The sequence below is a fragment of the Sylvia atricapilla genome, chromosome 3 (assembly GCF_009819655.1).
Source record: "Sylvia atricapilla isolate bSylAtr1 chromosome 3, bSylAtr1.pri, whole genome shotgun sequence".
In the NCBI taxonomy this organism is placed as follows: domain Eukaryota; kingdom Metazoa; phylum Chordata; class Aves; order Passeriformes; family Sylviidae; genus Sylvia; species Sylvia atricapilla.
The window spans coordinates 97,576,030-97,603,165 of record NC_089142.1 but is presented as its reverse complement, the minus strand read 5'-3'; the positions used below and the strand labels follow the sequence as shown (position 1 = coordinate 97,603,165).

Below are 27,136 nucleotides of genomic sequence, written 5' to 3'. Positions count from 1 at the left end.
CAGATTGGTCATAAGAAACCTATTCCCCTCCTGCCTGGGGTACTCCACAGACTTGCCTAACCTGGCTGGAGGTCACTCCCCCAGGCCTTTGAAGGTGTTCAGCAGCTCTGCTTAAGGCTTGCAGCACTGGCAGAGGAAATTGCTTGCTGGTGGTTGGTGTTTTCCACAGCTATTGTTTGCTCTTCTCTCCCAGAAATCCCGACAAATGTGACAACTGGATGTATTCTCTAGCATGCCTCTGGTAGCCAGGGCAGGCTGTGTCACTGCTGAGCAGTGCCTTCCCCCATCAGGCAGTGTCAATACAACCCCTTGTATTTGTCCTTTGCACAATGAGATTCTTGTGCAGCTGACACCCTGCTGCACAATGTACCCAAATCTCCCAGAGAGGCCTCCCTTAAAACAGATGCTGTGATAGTGGGCAGTACAAGTCTTCATCTCTCTGGTTTCGTGCCACTTGTTGCACATAAGTCAGTTACATCGGTGGGTAGCTATTTCTTTAGTGCTTTTGTTGGGGTTTTTTTGGCTGGTTTTTTTAAGTCGTACACAAGAAATAAACACAGAAATGCATTGAAATGTTAGCTGAGTAGAGCTGTGATAAAATTCTTTCAAGCAGGCTGTCTGGAGGAGTGTTGCTATTACACGTAGGACTTTTGGTTAGATTTTATGGGAAGCTTTGTCTATAAATAACAAAACTCCCCCCCGTCAACTATTTTTTACTTTTGCTCAAAAGTTGTCATATTACACGTGCATTTCAAGCCTCTAAAAAAGAAAGAAGGTTGTTGTTACAGCAAGGCTGCAACCTGACATTGGGAGTAAGGGGCCTTTCTAAAAAGCCCTTCACTTGTTGTATTTGACAGCTGGTAACACTGCCTTTTCTTTTCTCCCTGGAATTTGCATGGGGAAAATGCAAAGATTTATTTCTATGGATTCAGTGAATTCTCATCTGTGTCATCGACCACAGTGTCCGTCAGGGGCTAGTGTGTGAATTGCCATCTAGGAGGTACAAGCTTAGTTTCCACAGTCTGACCAAGTGGCTTCTAGCCCAGCAAATAGTTGTGCAGTGTAAAGAGCTTCCCAGGGAACTGAGCCAAGAACATTCATATGATAGTCTACAGAGCCCTTGGTGGGAGAGAAGTAACCCCTCCTTGTTCTCAGGTGCTTCAAACTAGAGAGGAGTTACTGTGCCTGCCAGAGAGGTGGCACACACCAGCACTAGGTGCAGTCTGCTTTTCTTAAGTAATGACCCACTTCTGTAGGAAAGTTTGAGAAACCCCTATCTAAGGTTTAGGTAAATAAATAGGATATATCCACCCTAGTATAGGAGGTCAGAGGGCTGCTCCCTTCCTGGATTGTTTCAGGTCTTTTAGGAGCTGCTCAACAGCTGCTGTTGCATCTCAGAGTTTTGAAATAAGGAAGAGTCACTTCTGGTGGCCTTCTGGTGAGCATGGGACTTGGAAATCACGTTGGACAAAAGATGCAAGAAAATACATGATAATACACCAGTAAAAGAGGTGTGGTCATCTCTCAAGGGAATTATGGATATCATTTGTGGAGGTATTCTTGCAGCGAGTGTGTATCGTGCCATATAAGAATATCAGTGATTTGTCCTGGTTGTTTTACCTCTGGATCCAGCTGATTTGGCCTTGTCTCTGGGAACTGAAGACACATTTGCTGACATGGTATCAATAAATAGCCTGCACAGGGTTTTTTTGTTGCTCCTTAAATACTGGATAGTGATTACCTGTGTTAAAATGACAGTGAAAGCAGGAGCCCCTAAAAAGTTATACAAGCCTGGATGCCAACAGTGCTATAGTCCCTCACACAGGGACTTCCCTCGCTAAGACTCACCTGAGTGAACCAGTTCTGGTGCTTAGACATACCACTCTCAATCACAAAAAAAATCTCCAGTTCTTCTCCTAGTTTTTTTTTCCACATCCCCATAATCTACTTCTAACATCCCAGCAATTCTGAAATAATCTTTCTACCTACTGAGGATTAGGTCAAAACAGTGGAAGAGGAAGTACCAGCTACCTCTGGCAACAAGTTACACATTGTTATACTAGCTTCCATAGTCTGGTAGTCATTTTATTCTTCGTGTAACTAGCCAGAGCTTAGCACTTGTCACCTCTGACAGCATCCCGTACTGAGGGCTAGAGCAGTTCTAGCTACCTTCTGCAAGCCACATGAACATAATGGTCTTAGATTTCAGCACAGCACCAGCAGGTGTTTTCTACACCCACACACACAAACACAGGCCTGACCTCAGTGGTGGCATTTGGCACCTTCGTGAGCCAAAGGGAACTGTCCCCTGCACACACCATTGACCCACCCTGAATTTGGCAGGGTCAGTTAGGATATGCTGCCAGCATCCTATTCAAAGCCTTACAACCCCATGGGTGCCTGTCTTTCCCTAAAATTTGCCAAACTACCTTCAGGAAATAATAAAGGATGCTGTACTTACTGTGCTATCTCGCTTGACATATAGCTTGGAATATACTCCCCCTCCCATGTGCATAGTGCTCAGTATGCTCGAGCAGTTTGTAGTGCAGACCTGTGGCTGCATTTCAGAAGCACACAAGGATAGAGACTGAGACTTCAGTCAAGTGCAGGGGAGGTTGGCATTTAAGCAACTGATTTGGACTGGGGGCTAAGCACATTAGCTGGATGAGTCTGCTGAAACAAGCAGCAGTGAAGTAATTGATATTGGCACCAAGAGCCAGTCGGGTTTCAGGATTAACTCTGTGATTGCAGTGATCTGCTGTTTTTACTTTGCTGTGCTAAGTCTGCTCTAAATGTCTTGAGGATTGCAGCACACGAAATGATGCAACATGATGAGAATCTCTTCCTAGCAGCTATAATCATCTCAATTTCTTAATCCGCCTTAAATGAGCTTTCAATGTTGAGATCCTAAGTAGAAAAGCTACCAAGGCATTTATCAAACAATACAGTGACAGTGCTAAAAATAGTCTCGGAAGGATGCATGCTCTTAAGCTTCATAATTGCACTGCAATCTTCAGTACAACTCCTTTAGGACAGAGCTGCTCATGTCTCATGCCCACACCCTGTTCTTTCACTTACAGGTACCTGCTGGAGCAGGATTTCCCAGGGATGAGGATTGGACCAGAGCCTACAACTGACTCCTTTATAGCAGTTATGCAAGGAGATGTGGAAGGAATTGTTCCTGGAAACGCGTTGGTGGTGGATCCCAAAAAACCGTTCAGGAAACTCAACGCCTTTGGCAATGCCTTTTTGAACAGGTCAGTACTCAAGAACTCTCGTTCTGTGGAGTAAAGTTAGATTCTAATGAGCAACACAGCAAGAAAGGTAAAGGAGTAAGGCACATCTTTTCCTCCCATCCACATGGCTGATGCAAAGCCAGTCCAGTCCTACCAGATGCACCATAAGTCAGTTGCTGAAGGGCTGATAAATTCAAGCCTTCATTTTACTTGATCAAACAAAACAAAAATGACATCACAGCCTAAGCTTATCCTACAGGAGGCTAGAGGTAGATATTATACTCATTACATTTCTTGTCCCCTGCTTCAGTATTTCTAGCTTCTTCCATTTCTAACAAAACCAGACTCTCTCCATTCCCATGCCTTATACATACAACCTCAGGTGCAAATTGATGACCACTCTAATGTGTTTCCTGTTAAAAAGAGTAGCAGGGTTGTTTGGACAGTGGCTCTGACATGAGGAATATAACCTTTCCATCCCCTAGACCCAGCCCAGTCATAGGGAGGTTTTGGATCTAGGCCTTGCAGGAAGCCAGGAGCACACACCCATATCCTAGATGAGCACAAACTGTGCTGCAGAAGGCAACAAACTGACTACACCCATCATCCTTAACATGGTGTGGGAGACACTGGAAACATGGCAGCTGCTCAGCCAAACAGCCAGGAAAGCTGGGCTGGCCTCTGGCTCCTGTTTGAACTTCCACACTTAGAGAGTGACTGTCCAGAGAGTGCAGCATCTCCTACCAGCACTGACCACTGGAGTGCTGGTGTAGGCTTTTAGAGGCAGGGAAGGGGGCTGCAGAGAAGCATGGGGAGAATCTTGCTGGCAGGAGAGGGACCTAGCTGGAGTCATTGCTGTGTGGAGAGCCTCACAGTCCCTCAAGGTGATAGGAAGCAGTATCTGATCACTGCACAGGAGCATCATTCAAATACATCAACATAGTCCTGCACCAGAAAGACTTGGAGAAGTTTTTGTTGCTTCATAGAGCATCTGCACCTGACCAGGTTAGGTCAGGTGACTGCCCACTCCCTACGCCAGGGCAGAACAGTTATTTGCCCTAAGAGAATAACAGGCCTCTTGCCTGGAGTGCAGAGATCATGGATGAAGAGGACATAATTCAGAACAGCTCAGCTGATAGCCAAGAACAGCCACAGCTGGCAGACAGTTCACTGCAGAGAAGGAACATTAGGCCAGGCATGGGGGGCAAAAAAGCAAACACTTCTGAACTAGCCTGATGGATGTGTCTTGAATGCAATTTGTTCCTGATACAGCAAGGGATCTCTGCATGCATTAACCCAGTTCACTGTATCATGCTGTGCTCTTGTTATGCTTCTTCTACTCTTCCTACTCCTGAAGGAAGAGTCAAGCCTGTGCCTGTGCAGACAGCAGGGCAGAGGGACACAGCAGTGATTCAGCAGCAGCCTAAGTGCAGTCCTTCTAGCAATGCAGGGAGTAGCCACAGCAGCTAATGACACCTTTCTCTTGCTGACATGAAAAAAGGGGGGGTACTGATTTATAAACTGACAAAGGAGACATGCTAAGGGGGACTGGCTCAGCTGGGTGTGCATCACATGCTGAAAATGCAGATGCTGGTGCCCAGCTAATTAGGAAATTAAACACATGCAAGAGTTGACTCAGAGGGCCAGAAATTTAGCAGATATAAGTCCTGATGCACCCACTGGACCAGATCAAGCTGCCCACACTTCTCCAGTGGGCTTGGCTTCTGGGCTAGGGACAAGCAGAGCTGTCTCTGCCTTGCACATACCTTGCTGCTGCTATATATATGTGCCAAGGCCCTGACCTCAGCTAGGAGGCTGTGAGCAAGAAATTTGCAGAAGAGAGCTAATCTCCAGGGGCCACACCTCTAAGCTGAGATAAGAGTAGCCATGAGGAAGTCTGCTTTGCCCATGGATGGTTAAAAACTTGACTGAGCATCAGTGGAAAGAAGCAGAGCGGCATGAGGCAGTAGCACTCACACAGGCCAAGCTGGTCTTGGCTGAGAGGTGGCAGCCCACAGTGCCATGTCCCATGGGCTGCAGAGCCTGCTGCTCCAGGAGTGAGCATCCACCCTTTGCTGGGACTTCTTCCCCAGCAGAGACTGGGATCTGCTGCTTTCCAGGAAGCAAGGGAAAACTGGTACAGTCAGGAATTGGCTGGGAGATAAGCAAATTGTGCTGCTCAGAGCCTGTATCTTCCCTCCCTTCATTCCCAGGAAATGGAGCACCTGTGCTTACCTGGGAGATAGGGCTGCCCAAGGCTGAAATGAGGATAGCAGGTCTGCAGAATCCTGTCTCTTATCTGCTCTTCTTGCCCCAGGTTGTTCCTGGGCATTGAGAGAAGGGTTTGTTCTCCTTTCTCCAACTCTGCTGGCCAATCTCCACCTCTGGGAAGATTCCACAGAGATGGGAAGTTGCACCTTGTTGTCAGGAAGCTTTGTTTGGCACCAAGGGCCAAAATCAGGAATCTCACCCATTACTTTTGTATCACATTGACTAGGTTGCAAGAATTCTCCCATTCCCAAAGTCTTCTTTTGGGAAGCTGAGGTGGAGTCAATCCTGGTTTTGTGTTGTGAACAGCAGGAAAGGTAGATAACGTGTTGCTCCTTCAGCCCCATACTCTGCCTGCAGAGGCAGTGAAACTCTAGTTTGGCACCACGTTGTTCCCTTCATATGGCCCCAGACTAAATTAGGTTGAGCTCCCTGAGGTCCTGCAGTTCTGCTGGGACAACAGGAGGGCAGCAGCCTTACTTTGCCAAAAGAGCCAGAATGCACTCACTCATGCTGGCCTCTGACCTTATATCTGAAATCTCCTGTGGAGAACTTTTCCTGGAGAAACTGGTGGAAAATCCCCCTGCCCCATTTAATACTACAGCACAAGAAATACTCAGGGCCGTAACAATGAAGAGCAAACCTGGGTTGGCAGGACAAGGGAATAACATGACCTCCTGAGCCTTTTGTTCTCTGCTGCTGTGCCTGGCGTTCCAACAGGATAATCAAGCCAGTCCCCCTCTTTGATATGAGGTATTACACATGCAGAAATGCTCCCTGTTGGCACCTGCCAAGCTGGGGATGTGGGAAGCTGTAATATGTGGTCTGAAATAGCTGCCAGCTTAGGGGAGGAGACACTCTTTAACCCATGAGGATTCACTCTTACCAGAATCTTCTTGGATTCACAGCAGAGTAGAACATACAGGAGTAGAACAACTGGGTTGTGGAATTCAGAGGTGCAGGGGCTTCTGCTGAACCAGCCACTCGTCAGAGCACTGCAGGGCCCCATCTGCCTTGAGTGCACTGAGTGGTCCTTGTGCCAACCCGCATCCTCTGTGGCTCTGCCTCCTCCCACAGGAACAGGTTTTTTGTGTCTGGATGTCACACCACCCTATTAATATGCATATGTACACACACACACACACACTTAGAGCTGTGTGGAATGCCATCCCAAAAAGGCTATCCATGGAATGCTAGGAGCTGTGGAAGCAGACAGGCTTTTACTGTCCTTTGCTGTTACTAGCAGCTGAAATAGATGAGCTGCAGCCCACAAAGCACGAGTGACTCTTCTCAGGCAGTGATTTGCATAGATACAGGATGCTCCATACATAAATGGAGCTGCAGAGGGGGGAGCAGTGAACTAGAAAATGAATGTGAGTTAACAGTGTCATACTGCTGTTAAAAAAGCAAACATGTCACTGAGATGTATAAACAGGACTGTCAACTCTAAGAGATAAGAGGCAATCCATCCACTCTGCTCACCACTAGCAGGGCCGTGGCTGGAGTACTTCAGCTTGTGGCATCATGCCGGAAGAAATATGTGGAGCAGTTTGAGAGGACCCAAAGGAACACTGCAAGGATCTTCAGGGATTTAGAAATGAGCTGGAAAGGCAGCTGGAGAGAATTGGAAGAGATAGGAAAAAGACAAAAACGACCACAGAACTGTTTCCTATAGAGGAAAGACTGAGAGGAGCAGGATGACAATAGTGTACATTGTGACAAGAGGAGAAAAATAAATAATTTTCCACATCTACTGTGTTCATGGTTGAGGGGCATTATAGCATATGAAATTCAGGTTAGACATTAAAAAAGAGGATTTACTGTAAAGGTTATTAAGTAATGGAGTAGACTCACAGCAAATGTTGGTAAGTCTGCATTGTTATGGATTTGAAGAACATTTAGACAAATAACCTGATTGATCCTGCCTTGAGGCAGGAGGATAGACTAAGCAACCTCTTCAGACCTCATGCTGCCTATGCTTTACTACTTCCATGGTGCAATAGTAGCACATTTTTTGTCTGTTTAAGACCTGATTTGAAAGAGAACAAAAGTCCTATAGAATTGCTGATTTTTTTTAAAGCAAGTTATTTTAGTTCACTTCAGGACTCTACAGGGGAATGCTTAACCAGAGAAAAACAAATACCACTTCTTGTTAAAATCTAAACAGCACATAAATGAAAACCTAAATGTTTTCATAATTCACAATTTGGGGGCCCATATAAAAAAACCTTTCATAGATCACGACTGTGACCCGTGTTCCAGAGGCAGCAAAATAGAGATAAGTGCTTAGTTCTAGTTTTTTTCTCCTTTCTTTAAGTAACAGTAGCTCCAAGCTCCAGCCAAAGATCTGAGAGATCAGAGTCTGACATGTCCCATGCTGCCTGTGATCTGCAGCACATCATGACTGTTTTGCTTTTTTCTTTTTTAACACATTTATTTTTCACACAGGTTCGTCTGTGCCCAGCTACCTAATCCCGTATTAGAAAGCATCAGTGTCATTGATACACCAGGAATCCTTTCTGGAGAAAAGCAGAGAATTAGCAGAGGTAAGTCCCAAGTTCAGTTCTCTTCTAAATGACAGTAATGAAAACCAAAGGAACTCTATATGATTTTCACCTCAAACTGGACAAGCTGTGGATAAAAGCACTGGTAGGAGCCTCTCAGAGCTACAGCATGACTTTGCAGATGGAGACCAAAGGGACATGATTAATCTCCTGCAGAGAATTTAAATGTTTTCAGGGAAGGCTGCTGACAAGGTCAGTAGTACCTGTGTCACAGTCCAGTATTTCCCCACAGAAGAGATTTCTATCAGAGTCAAGTAATACCTATCTGCTTTGCAGAAACAATTGCTTTCAGTGGCTTACTGATGATCCATAGCCAAGGCCCCACTGTAATCAACCTGGTTTCTTTTACTGGCCAGGCTTCCTAAATCTATTGCAGGACTGGATTTGGTTTAAGAACCATTGTCACTCAAATTCCTCATTGCAGTGAGGAATCTGGAAAGCCTGTGGACACTAAATCATAAAATCCTAGAGTAGTTTGGGTTTGAAGGAACATTAAAGATCCTCTAGTTCCAACCCCCTGCCATAGATAGGGGCACCCACCACTAGAGCAGGTTGCTCAGAGCCCCATCCAACCTGGCCTTGAACACTTGGGGCATCCACAACTTCGGGGCAACCTGTGCCAGTGCCTCACCACCCTCACTGTAAAGAATTTTTCCTCAATATCCAATATAAGCCTATCCTTTTTCAGTTTACAGCCATTTCTCCTTGTCCTATCACTACAGATCCTTGTAACTGGAACTGAGGAATAGCACAGTCTCCTAGTGAACTTCTGAGGTCACTCTCAGACTCACCATATGAAGTGGGCAGCATCTTTATACTTTAAACCTAGCCTCTGTGGTCACTTTCTTGCTCTGTAAGGTGGCATAGCTTGCATTTCTGGAAGGTTCCTTAGATAAAGCTGGGAGCTATGCACCATTTTATTGGAAGAAAGCCAAGAGCAGTAATCTCAGCATTCAGGTTTGGGATCAGTTCTCATGCACTGCCTATTAACAGTGCACAGTTGAGTTTCAGCAGCACAGGCTCTGCCCCAAAGTGCTGAGGCCTTTCCCATATTTCCATGCTCAGCCCCATAAGATTTCAGATGACTGACTATCCAGGTTCTGTGACACTTTTGTGTTGAAATTATTCTTGGAAACTTCCCTTTTTCTTTTAATTGAGTAGCCACCTTGCTTGGAGCCAGGTCTTGTTTTTTTTGCTGGGATTTTCCACCACAAGAACCTTAGCTAGCAAAGAAGTGTCAATAAAGCACAGCTACAGTTCACAAAAAAACCCTCACATTAACCTTTTTCAGTGTGGGCCTCTGCACTGCTAGGGGATCAGAAGTTCCAAGGTATGCCAGCCTTCATGACAAGGTTGGAAAATATGCTGTGCAAGCATTCCTCCCCTCAGCAGAAAGTGTTATGGGGATAAAATATTTGTATTATGTGATGTAGACATTTTCCAGTTGCAAATTGCCACTGAAAGCAACCACTTCTCCTGTGGAACTGTCACAGTGAAGAAAACTTGCTTAGGAGGAAGTATTTTTGTTATTAAAAATAAATAAAAAGAAGGTGTAGATGAGTCAAAATGGACCAGTTTCAAGCCCCTTTTCCAAATCTCCTCACTAATTCAAATGCTGACATGTATTGCAAGATTTTCCTACTTTTCAGCTGTTTACAGAACTAAAAATACCCTCCTGCAAAATACACTGGCACTTCTTGCTGCTCCTTCTGCAAAAATTTCTCTGTCAGCTTTCCAGTGGGTCTTGGTGCCCTATTCTAGAGCCTGTCAGTCTGATCTTGGTCATGGAACCAAGGTCCATGGCAAAGGTCATGGAACTGATCGTCATCATGGATCAGGCCTGGCAACAGAGGCTTAGGAAAGGCAGGTCCTGCTTGAGCAGCCTGATCTCCTGCTGTGACAATGTACCCCTTTCCTGGATGGGGGAAGGCTGAGGATATTGCCTGCCTAAACTTTAGTAATGCCTCGTGACCCTGTTTCCCTCACAATGTCCTGGAGAAACTGGCTGCTCATGGCTTGGATGGGTACACCCTTCCCTACGTGAAAAACTGGCTGGATGACCAGGCTAAGAGTGGTGGTCAGAGAAGTTAAATCCAGTTGGAAGCCAGTCAGTCACAGGTGGTGATGCCCAGGGCTCAGCTCTGGAGCCAGTCATGTTTAATGTCTTAATCAATGATCTGGACAAGGGGATTGAGAGCACCCTCAGCCAGTCTGAAGGTGACACCATTCTGGGCCGGAGTGTTGGTGTGCTGGAGGGTAGGAAGGCTCTGCAGAGGGAACTGAATGCATGGGACAGATCAATGGGCTGAGGCCAGTGCTGAATTTGCAGTTGGATTCAATGATCTTAAAGATCTTTTCTAACCTAAGCAATTTTATACTTCCTGCAGCTACTCTAATAAATACCAGCAATGCCAGAACATGCTTATAACACAGCTGTGCACTGTTTCAAAGGTCACTGGTGTACTTTAACCCAAGCCAATAATGCCTCTGCAAACATTTGGAAACAGCTGAGGAGGCTAAAGGGGAGTCCCAGTTCTATACATTTTTGCATGCTACACATATTTGTAGAACTGGAGGCCTGTCTCAGCATGTGGAAGAGGTTCTTCCTGGACAAGTTCTCTGCCCTCAGTGCAATTCAGTCCACTTAGGGCAGGAAATTGGCACATTGGCCCTGTGACTACAGTGCCATGACATATTCGACCCTTTTGCCAGCAGGCAACTCTTAGATGGTGTACAGCCATCTCCTGATCATCCTGCCATCCCAGGAATCTGCTCTACTGTATCTCCAGCCAGACAAGGGGGCTGTCACAACCTGTCAACTGATCTAGTCACAGCAGTTAAAAGTACAGTGTAGGTGGGAATCTCTCTTTGTCACCATTTACAGCTGGGACAGACTGAAAGTGGTCATGCAGGCCAGGTCAGATGACCTCGCAGTAGATACAAGATAGGACAAGATGTTCATCTGGTTTACGTCTATGGCTTTATTGAGACTAGGACAACTCCAGCGATTTCTGTCTACAGGGAGCAGGAGGAGTGAAAAGAGCTGAGGGGCCTGTGTTTAGGAAGGGCTGCTTCCAGGAATTGGCTTGAGCTTATCTTGAGGTGTTTGAAAGGGAGTATTCACCTCCAGCTCCTATGGAAGAGGAACAGGAAAAAGGGGTGAGACCTTTGTCACCAAGCTTACAAGCCAGCTGACCTCATTAGCAAGTTGGTTTTGGAGGCAGATAGAGCAGTAACATGGTCTAGGCAGAAAACAAGACAGGGCTAAAAATGCTGCCACAATAAAATTCTTCTGCTCCTTCTATACCTTCTCAGCCTGCTCATATTTCACTTGGGAATGAAGCAATACCTGAGGGAATCTTACAGAGGTTTTCCAAGAGACATTGAAGTTTCTTAACTGCTTGGAACAGGAAAGCTTTTCTTACCCCCATTGCTAGTTGTACAGTTCTAAGACCATCAGACTGGGGTACCGGGGATGCAATGTCAGGGAAGAGAGTAGATAGTGAAGCAGCATTCTGTCATAAATTGGAGGAGGAAAGTAAAAATGTAAAAGATGTGGCAGGCTTTCCCAGCCTACCCATCCCATGAGAACCAGCAGCATTTCTAAAAATAGGAAATTCCTCTCAGTGGGAACATCACAAGTCCGTCTCCTTCTCTATTGGACATCAGGCATATTAGTTAATCTATACAGTGTCAGCTTAGCAGAATATCACACTGTCAAAGCCTAGCAATCCATGAGAGCCACCTTATACCCCTGAATTTCAAAGCAGTAGCTGTTCCTTTTATTGCATCCATGTTTCAAAGAGCAGGAGCAAGGGAACAGGGTTTAAAGGATTAACTCAGGGGCCAAGTCCAGGTTCTGAAGTTTTTCTTGTCTGAACTCAACTCTGAATTAAATTCACTGCCTTGCTGCTGTTAAAGATGACAGATCTGACAGCCCCTTCACAGCCAGTGTGTGCACAAGCACAGGGTGCTGGTGTTAGTGCCAGCAGCAGGGCTTTGCAAATGGCTACCAAGCTTTGCTCCAAGGAATGCTGTATAATCCCAGGAAACAAAGCTCTGCGCTGGCTCTGTTCCAGGGCTGCATGACCATAAAGAGCCCCCTTCCCCCACAGAGCAGCCCATGAAGTTTCCCAGTAGCAGAGCTGCAGGTTTAGGCCTATCAAGTAATTGAGGATGATGCAGTCTGTCATAGCTGAAGTGCACATCCCTTTGACATGCAGTGACATCACCAGCACTGACACAGCAGCTGTTACCGCTCTCAAGCTCTCATAAGTGTAGCCAAGGAGCTGCCTGATTTGACCTACTGAGCTCCTGACTCATGCACTACTTTGTGGTGGGCACCTACGGTGTCACAGGTGTGGTAGCCAGACTCCTTAGGAGACACAGGTGTCATTTACAGGCTTGGTGGGAAATGTTTCCAGGATGTCCTGGCCCAAAGCATCCTGTCCTTCACTGCTTCTGTATTATCCTTGCCTGGAAGCCAGCCATTTCTCTTCTGATCTTTTTTACAGACCGGGGCATGAATCTATGTTCACATTTAAAGAACTAATGATTTGTGTTGCCTTGTCCCTTGCTCTGTGTCCTTTTTGTTATTTATTGTTTCTAGGGGACCATGAGGCTGCAGAGATGCCCATGGGGGGAGGTATTTATACCAGAGGAGAACAGTCTTGTCTGCTTTGACAGTTTGATAATGATACAAATGTCACTCACTTGCAAAGCACTGTCCTGGTGTCACATAATGAGCTCAGGCCAGCCTGCTGGGAGGGAAAATGAGGAGGGGATGACTGTACTGAAATAAATGAGGACAGAGGGGAGGGCCACAGATCAGGTCATTCAGAGCCAGGACAGGAGTGAGGACTTCCTCACAGTTCATCACCTTGTACAGTCTGCCCTGCTAATGGAGCCACCTGGCAACAGGAACTCATACACTTCAGTGGCTGTGCCATCCCTGGGGGCTGAGCCTTGCACACTCTGCTGCCCATCTGTCTCGACCTACATCTGCCCTGAGCAGAGCAGATCCAAGTCTGCCGAGTTCAGTGATGCCTTGGCCAGGCTGTATTTGATCCCTCTTTTGGGGTAGTACTTCCTGGATATATCCTGAACACTTATTTCATATTCATTCTCTGTATGCTGCCTTATCCCTTTCCTGTGTTAGCAGTTGCCACAAGGTCCTAGCCAGGAGGTAAGGATTGGCAGTGTCATTCCTCATTGACTTTCTTTCCAGTATATTCCAGCATTTTCCCAGCCTTCCACCAAGTGTCATTCTGCTGGCTTCAGTGCAACCCTAAGCATCCCATAGCCAAGGGAAAAAACTCTACCCACCAGCCTCGCCCTTCTCCTGGGAAAGCAGAATTCCCAAATGACCAGCAGTTCAGCACCAGGGACACTTAGTCACTCAGCAGTCTGACAGCAAGAAGAAAAATGCTAATAGCAACAGTCTTGGGCAGTGCAGAGCTCTCAGCCTGGCTGTGTCTCAAATAGCCGTGCTTGGAAGGGAAAGGCAAACACCAAGGGAATTGATGTTCTCCCACTTCATGCAACCCTGTTTAGGGTACAGTGGCAACAAAAATATTTTTTCTGAGAAACTTTGTCACGTGTGCTAGCAACAGCGTGATACAAACTAAAGGCATCCACCCTGAAAGCCTCTAAAAGGGAGGCATTTCAAATATTTGTTATAATACTCCTCACTGGGGATGTTTGCTTATATTCTGTATTTCACTCTGCCTGGGAGGGTGAAAGTGCACTGGTTAGTTTTGACTTTCTAGTTCACCTCCATTACAGCTGCCCTGCCAACCTGCCTGATTTTATCACAGTCTCACAAAACACATACTGTTCCACTGAAATGCTCTTCTCTTACAGGCACACTGTTCTGCACTTCCTCTTAAAAGCAGCAGAAAAATGAGCAGAAAAGCTGCACAATTCTCATTTTTATTTCCAGATATACGTGAACCCATGAGCCTACTTCTTCTGACCTGAAAGGAGCATGCAAACAAAAGGTTCAGATTATATTGGGGATTTAAGAAAGCCAAATCATTATTTTGTTTGGTACTGAGGGAGAGAGGGACTGTCTTCATGATTAGGTTTAGAAATACTGATATATTTTGCAGTTTCAGAACTGGAAGAGCAAAAAAAAAAGTAACACAAAAGAACAAGAGTAAATGGCTGCACAGATAGAAAGGGCTGTGCTTTTTTCTATTCCTATTAACGTACAGCAAGCATTTAATTTATGTTACTAAACAAGTCTGACTTCTAGAACAGCTGTGCAGCTTGTCCATTTGTTGTGCACTGTGCACTCCAGAAATATTCTGAGTATCTATTGCATTGAGGGAAGATGGTCACGCCATCAGCATCTCATCAGTTTGCATTATTTATGCCCATCATGCATTCTTTCAGCATCCTGAGTAACAATGGAGAAGGAATGTGCTTCCTGGTCACTGGGAGCTATCAGTTACAGGTGGCCATTTCAGGCCAGCTTTTCAAACATGATTTCTGCTGAAATTTAAAGTCTGAATACAGGAGAATTCAGTTTCTGTTTGAATGCTATAGTAAAAAATTTTCCTTGGAATCCCAGCTACACATCAACACTGCTATGCACTGACTTCTCTGGAAAACTTGGCCTGTATTCAGGTGCCTTCTGAGCTCTAAAAATCTGGCTAGAAACTGTTTTCAGGATCGGCCCAAGTACTGGGTAACACTCAGGCCCATCTGTCACAAGTGGCAAAGATAAAAACTTGTAGATGGGACAAGTTCTGACTGTGTACACAGGAGCTAAACAGGCTATTACAGGGAAACTTTGCTCTGGACACTGCTCTCCCCAGTTTTGCTCCATCTGATTTGAATGTGCCCAGTGAAGTTTTGTTCACTTCCCAGTGACAAAGCAAGAGCTCCCAGTCTCTTCCCTGCCCTGAGGCCCTTGCAGTAAACAACATGAAAGCAAAAGGCCACACAGTCTGGCACTCCAGGTACTGCTTAATGTAAATGTTAGCATTGTTGCTAGCTGAGAACAGAGATCTGCTGTGCTTTGCGTCCTTTTGCCTTTGCTTTGGAAACCTTAAAGCCTCCAAAACGTATTTAATGTTTCCATTAGTTCTTGGTACGGAGGAGGAGGAAATGTGGAGTGCTGGCAGGAGGATGTAGCTCCTGGTGCTCTGAATCAGCAGCTCCAGGACAGATTATTTCTTTGCATATAGGCACAGGCAGAAGTGATTGGCAACCTGGGCCTGATCTAGAAATTAGGGCGACATTCAAAGAAATCTTTTCATCCCAAAGGCCTTCTGTGTACTCCCTAACACACCTACAGACATGCATTACAGGAATCTCTTTATATTCCCTTGGAAGGCAGCCATTTCCAGAGAGGAGTATGGCAGCTTTTTACAAAGGTGTTTTAGGATGAGCTGCAGTGAGGTGTATCCAGTACCCATCCCTTGCTTTTCACCATCCCTTCTGTCCTCCTTGCTGGCACCACCAGCTCCTCGCTTTGAGGGAAACTTGCTCAAATCACTGTTTTTCCAGCCAGTCCCAGCTGGAAAATACTCTTATACTCTTACCCAGCTCCCCTCTTTCGCTGTAGGACACCATTACCCTCTGGGTCTCACAACAGCCACCCAACCCAGCTTCCCACTGACTTTGTGTGTCCTCAAAGGGATGTGTCACTTCCCCCTCCCTCCCCTCATTTTCTTCTTCTGACCTTCCTTCTCCTTTGCTCACAGCCATCTGTCACATTTAGGTGACACCTGCCCCTCCTGGCTCATTCGCCCCCTTCAGTGTGGGCTGCCTGCTTGTTTTACAATGACCATAAGTTTCCTTCCCTGGACTCTGAAGGGCTTTCAGGCAAGACACCACTGTGACCAGTTAAACTAAGCCACAAAACCCTCTTATTCAATTATATAAATTTAAGTCATAAGCTCCCTGGAATCAGCATTAATTTCATTTCATCTCCCCAGAGCTGTTCCCTCTCTAGGCAGTCAGTGCTCCGAGTGTCAGCTGTCCCATCTTGGGATGTTGTCCTAAGACAATCAGAGCCAGTCTCCCACTTGACAAATACAGACACTGTCATGAAACTCTGCCTTATGGAGTGGCACAGTCTGGTAAATTGTTCATCTCTAGATAACACCAGCTTTAGAAAGATGAGAAGGAAGCTCCCAGTGACTAAAACTCAGCAGGAAAGAGGTGAATTGCTAAAAGCAGCAACACAATTTACAGCAGTATTAACAGCAAGCTGTGAGCTATCTGGTGCAAAGCAGCAGCTTTGGGGTCTTCAGCACTTCTTGATCTGGACTGTTTCAAATCAACCCCACCTGAGCTCCACTACCACAGGACCTGTGGCTATGGTTCCACAAGACAAGAAATCAATATTTAGCTTGCTACCAGTCAAAAAAAAGTAGCACAAACAACCAAAACAAACCTAAACCAACAACCAGTGTCACAACGTGGTGAAAAATGCTGAACTCCTTGCCCACTCCCTCCTGGTTTAAATTGGCTTTAAAATCTTACAGCCAGGCAGATTTTATGCTGGGTCAGGTATCATCCATCTTCCCACAGTCAGCATAAAGACTGTATCATGCCTGATCTGACTTGGCAGAATGTAATTGCATAATCCTGCTGGGTCTTGGTGAAATGCATGATGCCAGGTATTCCAGTGGTACACAGACAAGAATTTACTAGGCCAGCCTGCTTTATGGGGTTGAGATGGCAGGGTGTCTGCAAGATCATTTTCTCTGCAGGCTCAACCCACTGACAGTCTTGCTGACTTGTCAGCTTTGTGTTGAGTCCTTTCAATGCTGTCAGAAGGAAACCTGTCCCAGGAAAAAAACATCTGATGGAGTAAATTGTTCCTGTGTTCATCTTGTCCTCCTAGTACTGTATGATTTGGATTCATTTTCTCTTCACGTTGACCTTATCTGGAGGTTGTGAAAGAAACTGCGTCAGTGATGTTAGAGAATGTTTAAATATGCAGCGTATTTTTCAACAGGGATGCAAGTACAACAGACAGGAATTACTGAACAGCAAATTCTTCCCTTTACAGTTCTGTCTGAACATCCCTGTAATAATGGTTTTGCATTAATGCAGCTTTGGCAAGCAGATGGCTTCCCTACCACCGTGTAAGTTCACAATAAAACCGTGCTGAGTTCCATGGACAGCTTCACCCATCCCTGAAACACTGCCAAAGCAGAGATAGTGACTGCCTGCTTTTGTGAGAGCCTTAGCAACACCCTACAACACAGCGAGGCGTAGGGAAACATAACGCATTTGCAGTGGAATGAGCAAGGGACACCAGGAAAACTCCTAATTTGACTGCAGCTGAAGATCAATTCTTCACAGTAATAAACGGCCAGAAGAAAGAGGCACGCCCAGTGTATCTCTAAAGTGAAAAATAATGGGCCAGGAGGGAAGAAACCAAAGCAAGGCTGTAATGTTTAAATTTAGTTACAAAAGAAGCCTCATGTTTTCAGATGTTGAACACCTCCAGCTCTGGCCCCAAGTTCTCTGTGCCATTAAGGAGCCCTTCAAAAATGAAAGCTCCAAACTAAAGATTAAAATATTAATCTAAGACCTTATTTTTAAACACCTTTATTAATAGCTTGCCCTTAGCCATTTACACTGTCATCCTATCCAAATGCTTCAGTAACAATCTACTCTATTATACACTAAAAGCAACGCTAAAAAGTCAACCCCATGAATTACATCTGTAGCTATTCTCTAGGCACTGTGAAAACACCACCACAGTCAGTGATTCTGAGCAGACAGTTGTGAACAGAGCTCTGTCCCACATCATGCTGTGTGTTAAGGAACTTTACAGCACCTGGGATAATTTTTCCTTCTATGCTGTTCCATTACTTAAGAACAGAATACATACACTTACACCTTGTTTTTCCTGCCAAGTACCTCCACACAGAGGAATGCAGCTGTAATCAGTAGCACTGCACACACAAGACTTGGTTTTGTTCAGCTGAGCACCAACAGGAGAGGTTCCCCAGAGCAAGTGGGACATACCAGGCCAGGGTGTGGGTTGGGCTTTTGTCCCAGGATGGGATGTAAATGAGTCCATGGTGATGTGTCAGAGCAGTCAACAGCAAGTGTTACTCTCCAGAGCTTTGTTCTCTCTTTAATGGAGATGTGCAGGACAGCTGTCAGGAGAATATCTCTGAACAAGCAAAGAAGCCAGGAAAGGAAGTCTGCTAATCAATCTAGACATTTAATGAAGTCCACGGGGACATTCAAGACTCAGTATGTTACTGTAGCAGCTGGGAATACACAAAGGGTCTGAGCAGATATTAATTTCCTTTTCTTGCTGGGTAGAGCAAGATTTATTTTTGTTAATAGGAAAGAGAAGAGGCTCAGGAAATACATACCTTCTAAGTGCTGCAGTGGATGCAGGCTTGATACAGGATAAAAATCATGAGAGCTAAGCTCCTAAAGATAGTTTTGGACACACCTTGAGACTCAGGCTAAGGTCAGTCTCCCAAGTCCTCAGTTAATACCAAAACTACAATTACACTTTTTTTCTATACCTCCCTTCTTTTAAGTAATCACTTCCCACTTTCACTAAATCCCTGCAATATGGATTGAGTGTCAGGGTGCAGACACTTCCCCAACTCATTCCAGCCCCTATTAACACAACTGAGAGCCTAACAGTGACTGTTCCTCTGCTGTCAGAGGGAAACCATCCACATGATCTGTGGCATCACTATAGCATTGTGAGGGTAGCCTAGAAAAGAGCATGACTGTTTTCCACTTGATTCTCCCAAGAAAAAGACTGGACAAAGGAGCTGTGGTACAATTCAAACATGTGCCAGCTTGACAAGAAAACATCCCAGTCCACAAGATTTGACAAGGTTAAATGCACAAACATGTCCAAATAAAGTCACCCTGACTCACTACTTCCATGATGAAAAAGCAAGCTGTGTAGCTCTGCCTATGAAGAGTAAACTGTCCTGCCGTGCCAGATGACTCCCAGCCTGGCAGAAGTGAACATAAAGTCTGTGTATCCACTGTTCAACGAAGTTTGAGGGGGCATGTGAGGTCCCTGTTTGCACATCCATTGGTCTGCTTGCAGAGGGACGGCTGACAGCCTGAACCCAGGCCAAGTGAAGTGAGGTATCAGCATCGACTTTGTCCTGCTGCCACTGCCCCCAGCACAGGTTCAGAAGGAGTCAGCACACTGATCTTTGCAGCAGATTTGCAATTAGAGCAGTGGAGTAGAGCTCCTTGCAGCAAGAACACCTGAGGTTAAAAGCTGAGGTTAGCACCTAAGCTTAAAAAAGGCTGTTAATATCTGAAAGCGAGCAGGATCAAGTTTATTTCAGTTTTAAAAAACGGACTTGTGACTGTTTGAGGTCAGACACACGGACTGAGCAAGATACGCAGCTATCAATGTAATACATTGAATGCTCTGGTGGTCTTTGTCAAATCTAATACTGATTGTGAATTCTCTGAAGTTCTCAGCATCAAACATAGCTTTGAGCAAAGAGCCAGGGCCCAGCATTGCTTGCTCTTGTTAGAGGAGACACCCATGGAAACCATAGTGAGCAGAAGGACACTGGTGGGACAAACATCGATCTTTCATTTGAGATTTCTGTAGATCCCATGGAATAGATAGAGCAGGGTAAAGTGTCCACATCCAAGAACACACACCTCCCACGCCCACACTCTGCCACCCCCTTTTCCTGTAAGGAGCAAACTGTAATTGACCAAAGCAGACCACAGCTCAGTAATACTACTTTGAAGTTGTATACAAGTTCTCAGTGGCAAAAAGTTAATATCAATTTATCCAGCTGAAGAGAAAGTTCACACAGGCTCTACTCCTGACATGAGAGCCAGAATTTCACTCCAGTTTGCTTAGTCATGGAAGAAAAGGCCAGCAGGCAAAAGCAAGATCAGAGATGAGCTGTCCTCCCTTCTGTAGTTCCAGTCTAATGATTGGGATGCACTTGTTGCCCTCTAGGTTTTTGAGGGGATAGAAGAAAAAAAAGGAAGAAAAAGAAAGGGGAGCAGGAGGAAAAAGCACTGAACTAATTATCATGTATTTATTCATGAAAGCCAAGACTGAAATAGTATATTAAAGGATTTGAATGCAAATATCATTTGCTCTGTCCTGATTTCCCTTAATAAAGTGCAGCACTCTGGTGACTCAGATAACCCCAAATGTTGGATAGCATAGGAGAGCCTGACAGAGCAGGAGGAGAGAACCAACCAGTCTCTCACCAAGACTTGAAAGAAGGATAAAAAAAGGCCACAGAGCTAGGAAAAAAGGTAATTTTGTTGCTGTGAATGCTATTGTTTTAGGGAGTTTTCCACACACTTTATCATGCCCTGTACTGTTTAGAGGTGGACCCAGTCTGACACTGAATCCATTATCTTTAGTCCCGAGGCACATGAAATTTGAACCCACTGTTCCTGGCTGTGTCTGCCTCTGGTGTTCACAGCAATGCTGTCTGCTAAGCCTCAGGCTCTTGGCTAAGTGAACACAAATCGTTTGGCTTTGTGCACATGCAGCAGGTATGACAGGATGATTACTCTGGTAAGGAAGGTTATTTGAATGCTGGGTTTTGAATTGGATGGGACAAAGTTAGTCTTGCACAACTAGACAAGACCTGAGATTTGCTAAGCATGGAGATACGCATCTCAAACCAGTCTGGATGCAAGTATTGCCATTACCCAGCTTTCTACAGCCTTTGTAGGCTATGCTGATGGCCAGTCTTTCACAAACTAGACCACTCTTGTTGCCACATACAAGACTTCTGCAGTAGGTGTTTGAATACAGCAGTTGCTCCTTGATGTGCATTTGAATGAAGACCTAGGGCACAAGTTCAGGACTTCTTTGGGTGATCTCTTAATGTGGAGACCAGACAAGAGTTGTCCTTAACTGTGTGCTGTGACATCTCCACATGAAAGGCAGTGCCTCATCTCCTTACCAAGCTACCTGCGCTACTGGGAAAGCCACTCCTTGCAAGCTTACCCTCAGTTAGGTACAGATACAGTTTGAGTACAGCAAGTAGGCTCTCCACTCCCATGTTTGCTGCATCTCTGCTCTTTCTCCTCCCCTCGCAGGTTATGACTTCGCTGCTGTACTGGAGTGGTTCGCAGAGCGGGTTGACCGCATCATTCTCCTCTTTGATGCTCACAAGCTGGACATCTCTGATGAATTCTCTGAAGTCATCAAGGCCCTGAAGAACCACGAGGACAAGATGAGAGTTGTTCTCAACAAGGCCGACCAGATCGAGACTCAGCAGCTGATGCGAGTGTACGGTGCCCTCATGTGGTCCCTGGGAAAGATCGTCAACACTCCCGAGGTCATCAGAGTCTACATCGGCTCCTTCTGGTCCCATCCCTTGCTCATCCCCGACAACCGCAAGCTGTTCGAGGCAGAGGAGCAGGACCTCTTCAGGGATATCCAGAGCCTGCCCCGCAATGCAGCCCTGAGGAAGCTGAACGACCTCATCAAGCGAGCACGGCTGGCCAAGGTAGGTGTTGGCATAGAAGCCCCGAGCATTCGGTTTGGCTGTCTGCAGCGTGCAGCCTATGGAGAAGTGGTTTTGGCCCGTTCAGCTTGCAGAGTTAGTGGATCCTACTCTTTTTCCATCCCATTTAACTCAGGCCCAGCATATGAACCCTATGCCAGTATGGGATGAAAACAACTCCTTTCTTTGGTGTGTCAGTCATGGCAGGCCAGAATGAGGAAGATAACTACAGATCAAAGCAGGTAGCACTTGAAGGGATCTGGAAAGCAGTTGCTCTGTGGTAGCAACTTGAGAATTAGGACCAATTCAGTATATCAGAATCATACACCAAGGGAATTGATAAGCTCTAGGTCTTTTGCTTTAAACTTTCTCAGCCAAGAGAGATACCAGGCATAGATGGATGCAGAGGGGTGGAGACACACAAACTATTAATAAGCCTGTAGTATCCCTGAGTATTTGAAATAAACTTAAATAAGCCCCTAAAAATACAGGAAAGAACACCACATCAATTGAGAAAGGAGATGAAAAGATCCCTCAAAACAGTACTGAAAGATTGATTCACCATTTAAAAAAAAAAGAAGCCAGAATGTTGCATAAGTTAAGGACTGGTATTCATACTACAACATTGAACCTGTATGGCTGGACTGGAAAGGGACTGTTCCCTTGAAGGCCATGCCCAGTGGAAGAAAAAAAAAAACCAAAAACACTCCCTCCAGAAAGTTCACATGAATGTCACTGTCTGTATGCTCAGGACTGCACCTTGTTTTTGCGTTGTCTCAGCCCAACCAGAGCACACAGCTGAGCATTTAGCACTGGAATAAAAATCCATAGGTCCAGGCAAGCTGAGGAGCTGAGCTTGCTCTTCAGGGTGGGGCAAGATGGACTTCAGTCCTAGGCACAGACGCTCCACTGAGAAAAAATTTCTGATGTGCTATTTAACATTTGCCTCCATTCCAAATTATTTCCCTTCAGGTCCATGCCTACATCATCAGTTCCCTAAAGAAGGAAATGCCCTCAATGTTTGGGAAAGACAATAAAAAGAAAGAGCTTGTTAACAACTTGGGAGATATTTATGCCCGGATTGAACGGGAGCATCAGATCTCTCCGGGAGACTTCCCTAATCTGAGAAAGATGCAGGTAAGCAGCGGCATCCTGGCAAGCATCCAAAGAAACAGCATTAGAGTAACTGCAGGGAATACAACAGTCATGCAGACATTGATTGTTGCCACCTGTGGGAAAAGCCTGCTGTAATGATGAAATGTGCCTTAAAATATGTGCAGGCTATATTTGGGCATGAGTACTTATTACACCAAGAGCTCATGTGAAGCATTACAGCTTCACATTTATTTCTCATATCTTTGCCTGAATAGCGCTTTACATCAAATGATTTATTCTGTGTTTCTTTATTTTTAATTTCAGGTTCCATTTGCAGATTTTTTTCAGGCCTAAGCATACTATTAATTTATAATAAATGTCCTGAAAAGGCTACATATGCCACATTGCTGAGGAGCTATATTTGTCTTGTACGTCACAATTTGTTTCTAGAAAGAGAGAAAGGAAGGTGTGAAAACTTAAAGCCCCTTTTCTATTTTAAGCAGAGAAGCACGTTTTGTGTTCTGCAGACTGGAGACCTGGCCCAGTGTTCATGCAAGTCAGAAACTTCTAAGGACCTTAGATCAGAGCCTTGTATTGTACGTTCAAGCAATGCTGGACACTGTTTCAGTCCAGGCAGAAACCTGTTCTGAGTTGTAGCTGTTGGGGTTGCTACTGTTACCTATGAAAAACAGCATTTGCCTATTTTTTTTTTTCTTTTTGAAAATATATTTACCCTGAGATTTTTGGAATGAGATCTATGGGGTGTATCCAATAGGAGATCTCACTCACTGCTTGTTAAATTGTGTGTTTAGAAAAAACTGTATCAGTACAGTAGGAGTGAATAGTGTGGAGTTAATGAGTGGAAGGTGAAAGACAAAGCTGTAGGTCATTTTGCAGCTAGAAGAAAGTTCCCTGCAGATCCTACTGAAAGTCCTTTTGCTTAGCTGTGAAATTACAGAATCTGAGGCATGCTGTAAAGACATGCTCACCACCTCCTACAGATGTGCTACTGTCTTGGTGGCGTGTCAAAGATGCACGGCATGGTAATGAGTACAATGGTCTTTTGCCAAGTGGCATCTCCTTCCCAGAGTGCAGAAGGGAGAGGGAATGTAGGGCACTGGGTGGAGGATGTAGCAAGAGCACACAACCAGTTTGCCTTGAACTATTTGGTCATTTTCTGTAGGACTTGAGAGGGGATTAAACAAGGTCGGCCAGGGAGACGCCATCGTGTGCTGAAAGCAGGGCTGTCAGGAAGGAATGCCAGGCTCCCCACTCCTCTGCAGTAGCAGGGTTCTGTGAGCCAAGCAGCAGGCAGCATCCCACTGTACACCATTACTGCACCATACACGGCCCTGTCACTCACCTCTTGCTATGTTATCCCATTTTAAGGATCAGTTGCAAGCCCAGGATTTTAGCAAGTTCCAGCCTCTGAAGAGCAAGCTGCTGGAGACTGTGGAAGACATGCTGGCCAACGACATCGCCCAGCTCATGGTGCTGGTCCGCCAGGAAGAGTCCCAGCGGCCAACCCAGATGGTGAAGGGAGGAGCCTTCGAGGGCACCCTGCACGGGCCCTTCGGCCACGGCTACGGAGAGGGCGCCGGAGAAGGGATCGATGACGCCGAGTGGGTGGTGGCCAGGGACAAGCCCATGTACGACGAGATCTTCTACACACTCTCGCCTGTCGATGGTAAAATAACTGGTGCCAATGCCAAGAAGGAGATGGTAAGGTCTAAGCTGCCCAACACCGTGCTGGGCAAGATCTGGAAACTGGCTGACATCGACAAAGATGGCATGCTGGATGATGAGGAGTTTGCCTTGGCGAATCATCTCATTAAAGTCAAGTTGGAGGGTCATGAGCTGCCAAATGAGCTCCCTTCCCATCTCCTCCCTCCATCCAAAAGGAAAATAACAGAGTGAAAGGAAGGTTACAGGGGAGAGGGAAAGGGACAGGGAAAATAAAAGATCTAGAAAAACATGTTTACTTAAATTATATGTTTAGATGTGAGATCACGTTTGGATTTATACCTACTTTGCTGTATGAAGAACAAAATCTAAAGCAGAACAAAAATGTCCAATCCTTCATGGTAATATGCAATTAACTCTTTCAGTGTACTGTCCCTGCTTTCTAATGTGTAGTCTGTAAATACGAAGGTAAAGAAAGGATGTTGTGAACTAGGAGACTCTGTTGAGCAAGAGTAGAAGAAAACCTGAAGTGGGCTGCATTTTTGGAGAGTGGAATAGGCACTAATAGAAATCTGCTAACTGCCAGTATCACTCCTGAGCTTTGGCTGCACCTTCTGCCTTTTAATGGGTCTTGCAAAATTCAGGAGACTTAAGAGAAACCACAAGGTCTTCAAGCTATTGGCCAAAATAAAGAGCATTTCTTAATTAACATAAGCCCACACTAAAATACTAGATACTAAACCCAGAGTTAAGAACTTTAGGAACCTTGATTCACCGTTAAGACGCAAATTTTACGAACATTCCCCTGTCCTTAAAGAAAAATACATCAATAAAATCTGAAAGAGCGCTGAACTGGGCAGCTGGAGTTCCTCATTGTTCACTGTGGGACAGGCCCTCAGAGTTCCCAATCACTGCTACCTCCCATTCAGTCCCGGGGGGAGATTTGTTCTGCAGGCATGGCCAAGAGAACCACACCCCAAGGGAAGCAGAGGGAGGGGGCCCTAGAGGTGGACATCAGGTGGGTTGGAAAGGAGGAGCACCGCTTCCAGGCTCACCCAGCATTGCACAGCCAGTGGGTAGTGTTTGCTCCTTGAGCAGTTGTGGTGTCTGTGATTCCTGTGAAGTGACGTGTTTGCTCTCATCGTGCACAGTGCAAGCCACGAGGCCCCATTCTCACTGTACAGACACAAACCCCACACTGTCAGGTGGATCCATCCCAAGGGCAGAACACGGAGGGGCTCTGGGCAGAGCTTGCTCTGCTCTGTGCCTCCACAAACCTAACCAAGATGTCAGCCTTCACACACTCTCCTCACCACACAGTAACACTTGATCCCCTCCAGGACTTCTACCCTGAGCCAAGACACCTTCCCGACTTCTTTCATGCTCTGTGAGATTTTTGTTTTCAAGACCCAATTTTAGCAGAAATCCCTCAATTTCCTATTTCATTGCCTAAACACAGACGTGCACGCACACTCTTCTGGTTTTTGTTGTTGCTTTGGAGCAATGTGTTGTTCCAATCCTGTTGTCACTTTATATAAGCTGAGCTCCTACTGTGATGAAAAACCAAGATAAGTATAACTTATTTTATATCTCTTGTGTTCATATTATATAGAGAAATATATTCTGTGTATGTAGGATGTGCTTATTGCAGTACATTTATCACTTGTCTTAAAATTTAATGCATTAACCTTTTTTGTACCCTGGTCCTAAGACATTATTAAAAAAGAAAGGCCAGATCTGTCTACTTCTTTGTATAGCAAAATGAAATGCAGCTGAAAAGAAAAAAAGCTTATTTCTAAGTGCAACAAAGAGAGGAGATTATCCTTATGCACATTCCCAAATGTGCATGTACAGATCAGCCCAGCTGGACTCGGGTGTGCACTGCTGAACTGACATCTGCAACATCTTTCTTTCTTGGCAGTCTAATCACAAGGTCCATACTTGCCAAAGCAAGAGGAATTGTACCCATGATTCACCTTGTTCAGTGCAGGGGAGAGGTAACAGCCACATTTCAGTAGAAAAAAAGAATATATTGAAGGAGTTTCTTCCTGCCAGTCACAGATGCAAATGCTACAAGTTGATCAAGATCTGGAAAGGCTGCAAAAAAGTTCAGTCTTAAATCCTACTAATTCTACTTAAATCTGACTAATGCTACTTTTGTCTTCATTCTTTCTTTTCTGTAGAAGTTCCTGACAGTGAATAGTTATCCCCAGAGTAGGACAGTGAGAGGCATGGAGTAAGAAAGGGAGAGCAGTTAGGATAGTCCTGGGAAAGCACTTGGAGAGAGGGTGTCAGCTGTAGTAGTTGGCAGAGTTTCCATTTAGCATCTGTACAAGATGAGAGAGGAGTGAGAGGAAATCATAGGGTGGAGAGCAAAAGCAATAAATGCAAACTGAGGGAAAAGCTAGCAGCAAACTGTGTCATTCCAGTTCAGCTGCCCAGTAACCCCCAGTTTAACTGTCATGACAGTGTACAATCTGCTAAGGCTATCCAGGTCTTCCTGAGGAATTTGCATCCATCAGAATCCAGCTGGGCAGAGCCCCGTGAATCAACCCTGGCACTGTGTGGGCACAACTGTCTGATGGCCACTCATACAGCACATGGCTTGTGCCAGTCATGTCCTGCTAAAACGTAACTCCTTAAAAAGCAGAACGTTACTGGTCCTCTAAAAGGGGATGGCAGAAGGGGAGGTCTAGTAGTCTTCGATGTATATTCCAGCAAGGTGTTCAGGTAGGCAAAAATTCATTGTAACAGCAATCAAAGAGCTTTCAGGGCACATTTGTGCCTGGTAGTTTGTGCATTCGTGTTCACAAGCCAAACCACTGGC

At 45.4% G+C, this 27,136-nt stretch overlaps 1 protein-coding gene across 1 annotated transcript in view; it reads left to right on the top strand.

Annotated features, from left to right (window-relative positions):
- The window catches only part of EHD3 (EH domain containing 3), a 30,110-nt gene extending 4,067 nt beyond the window's left edge, over positions 1-26,043 (top strand). The window contains exons 2-6 of the mRNA XM_066316314.1: positions 3,081-3,257; positions 7,953-8,050; positions 21,122-21,534; positions 22,504-22,668; positions 24,016-26,043. Coding sequence (XP_066172411.1) covers positions 3,081-3,257; positions 7,953-8,050; positions 21,122-21,534; positions 22,504-22,668; positions 24,016-24,543 — 1,381 coding nt within the window. The 3' untranslated portion in view covers positions 24,544-26,043. The remainder of the gene's footprint in view (positions 1-3,080; positions 3,258-7,952; positions 8,051-21,121; positions 21,535-22,503; positions 22,669-24,015) is intronic.
- Positions 26,044-27,136: the final 1,093 nt, after the last annotated feature.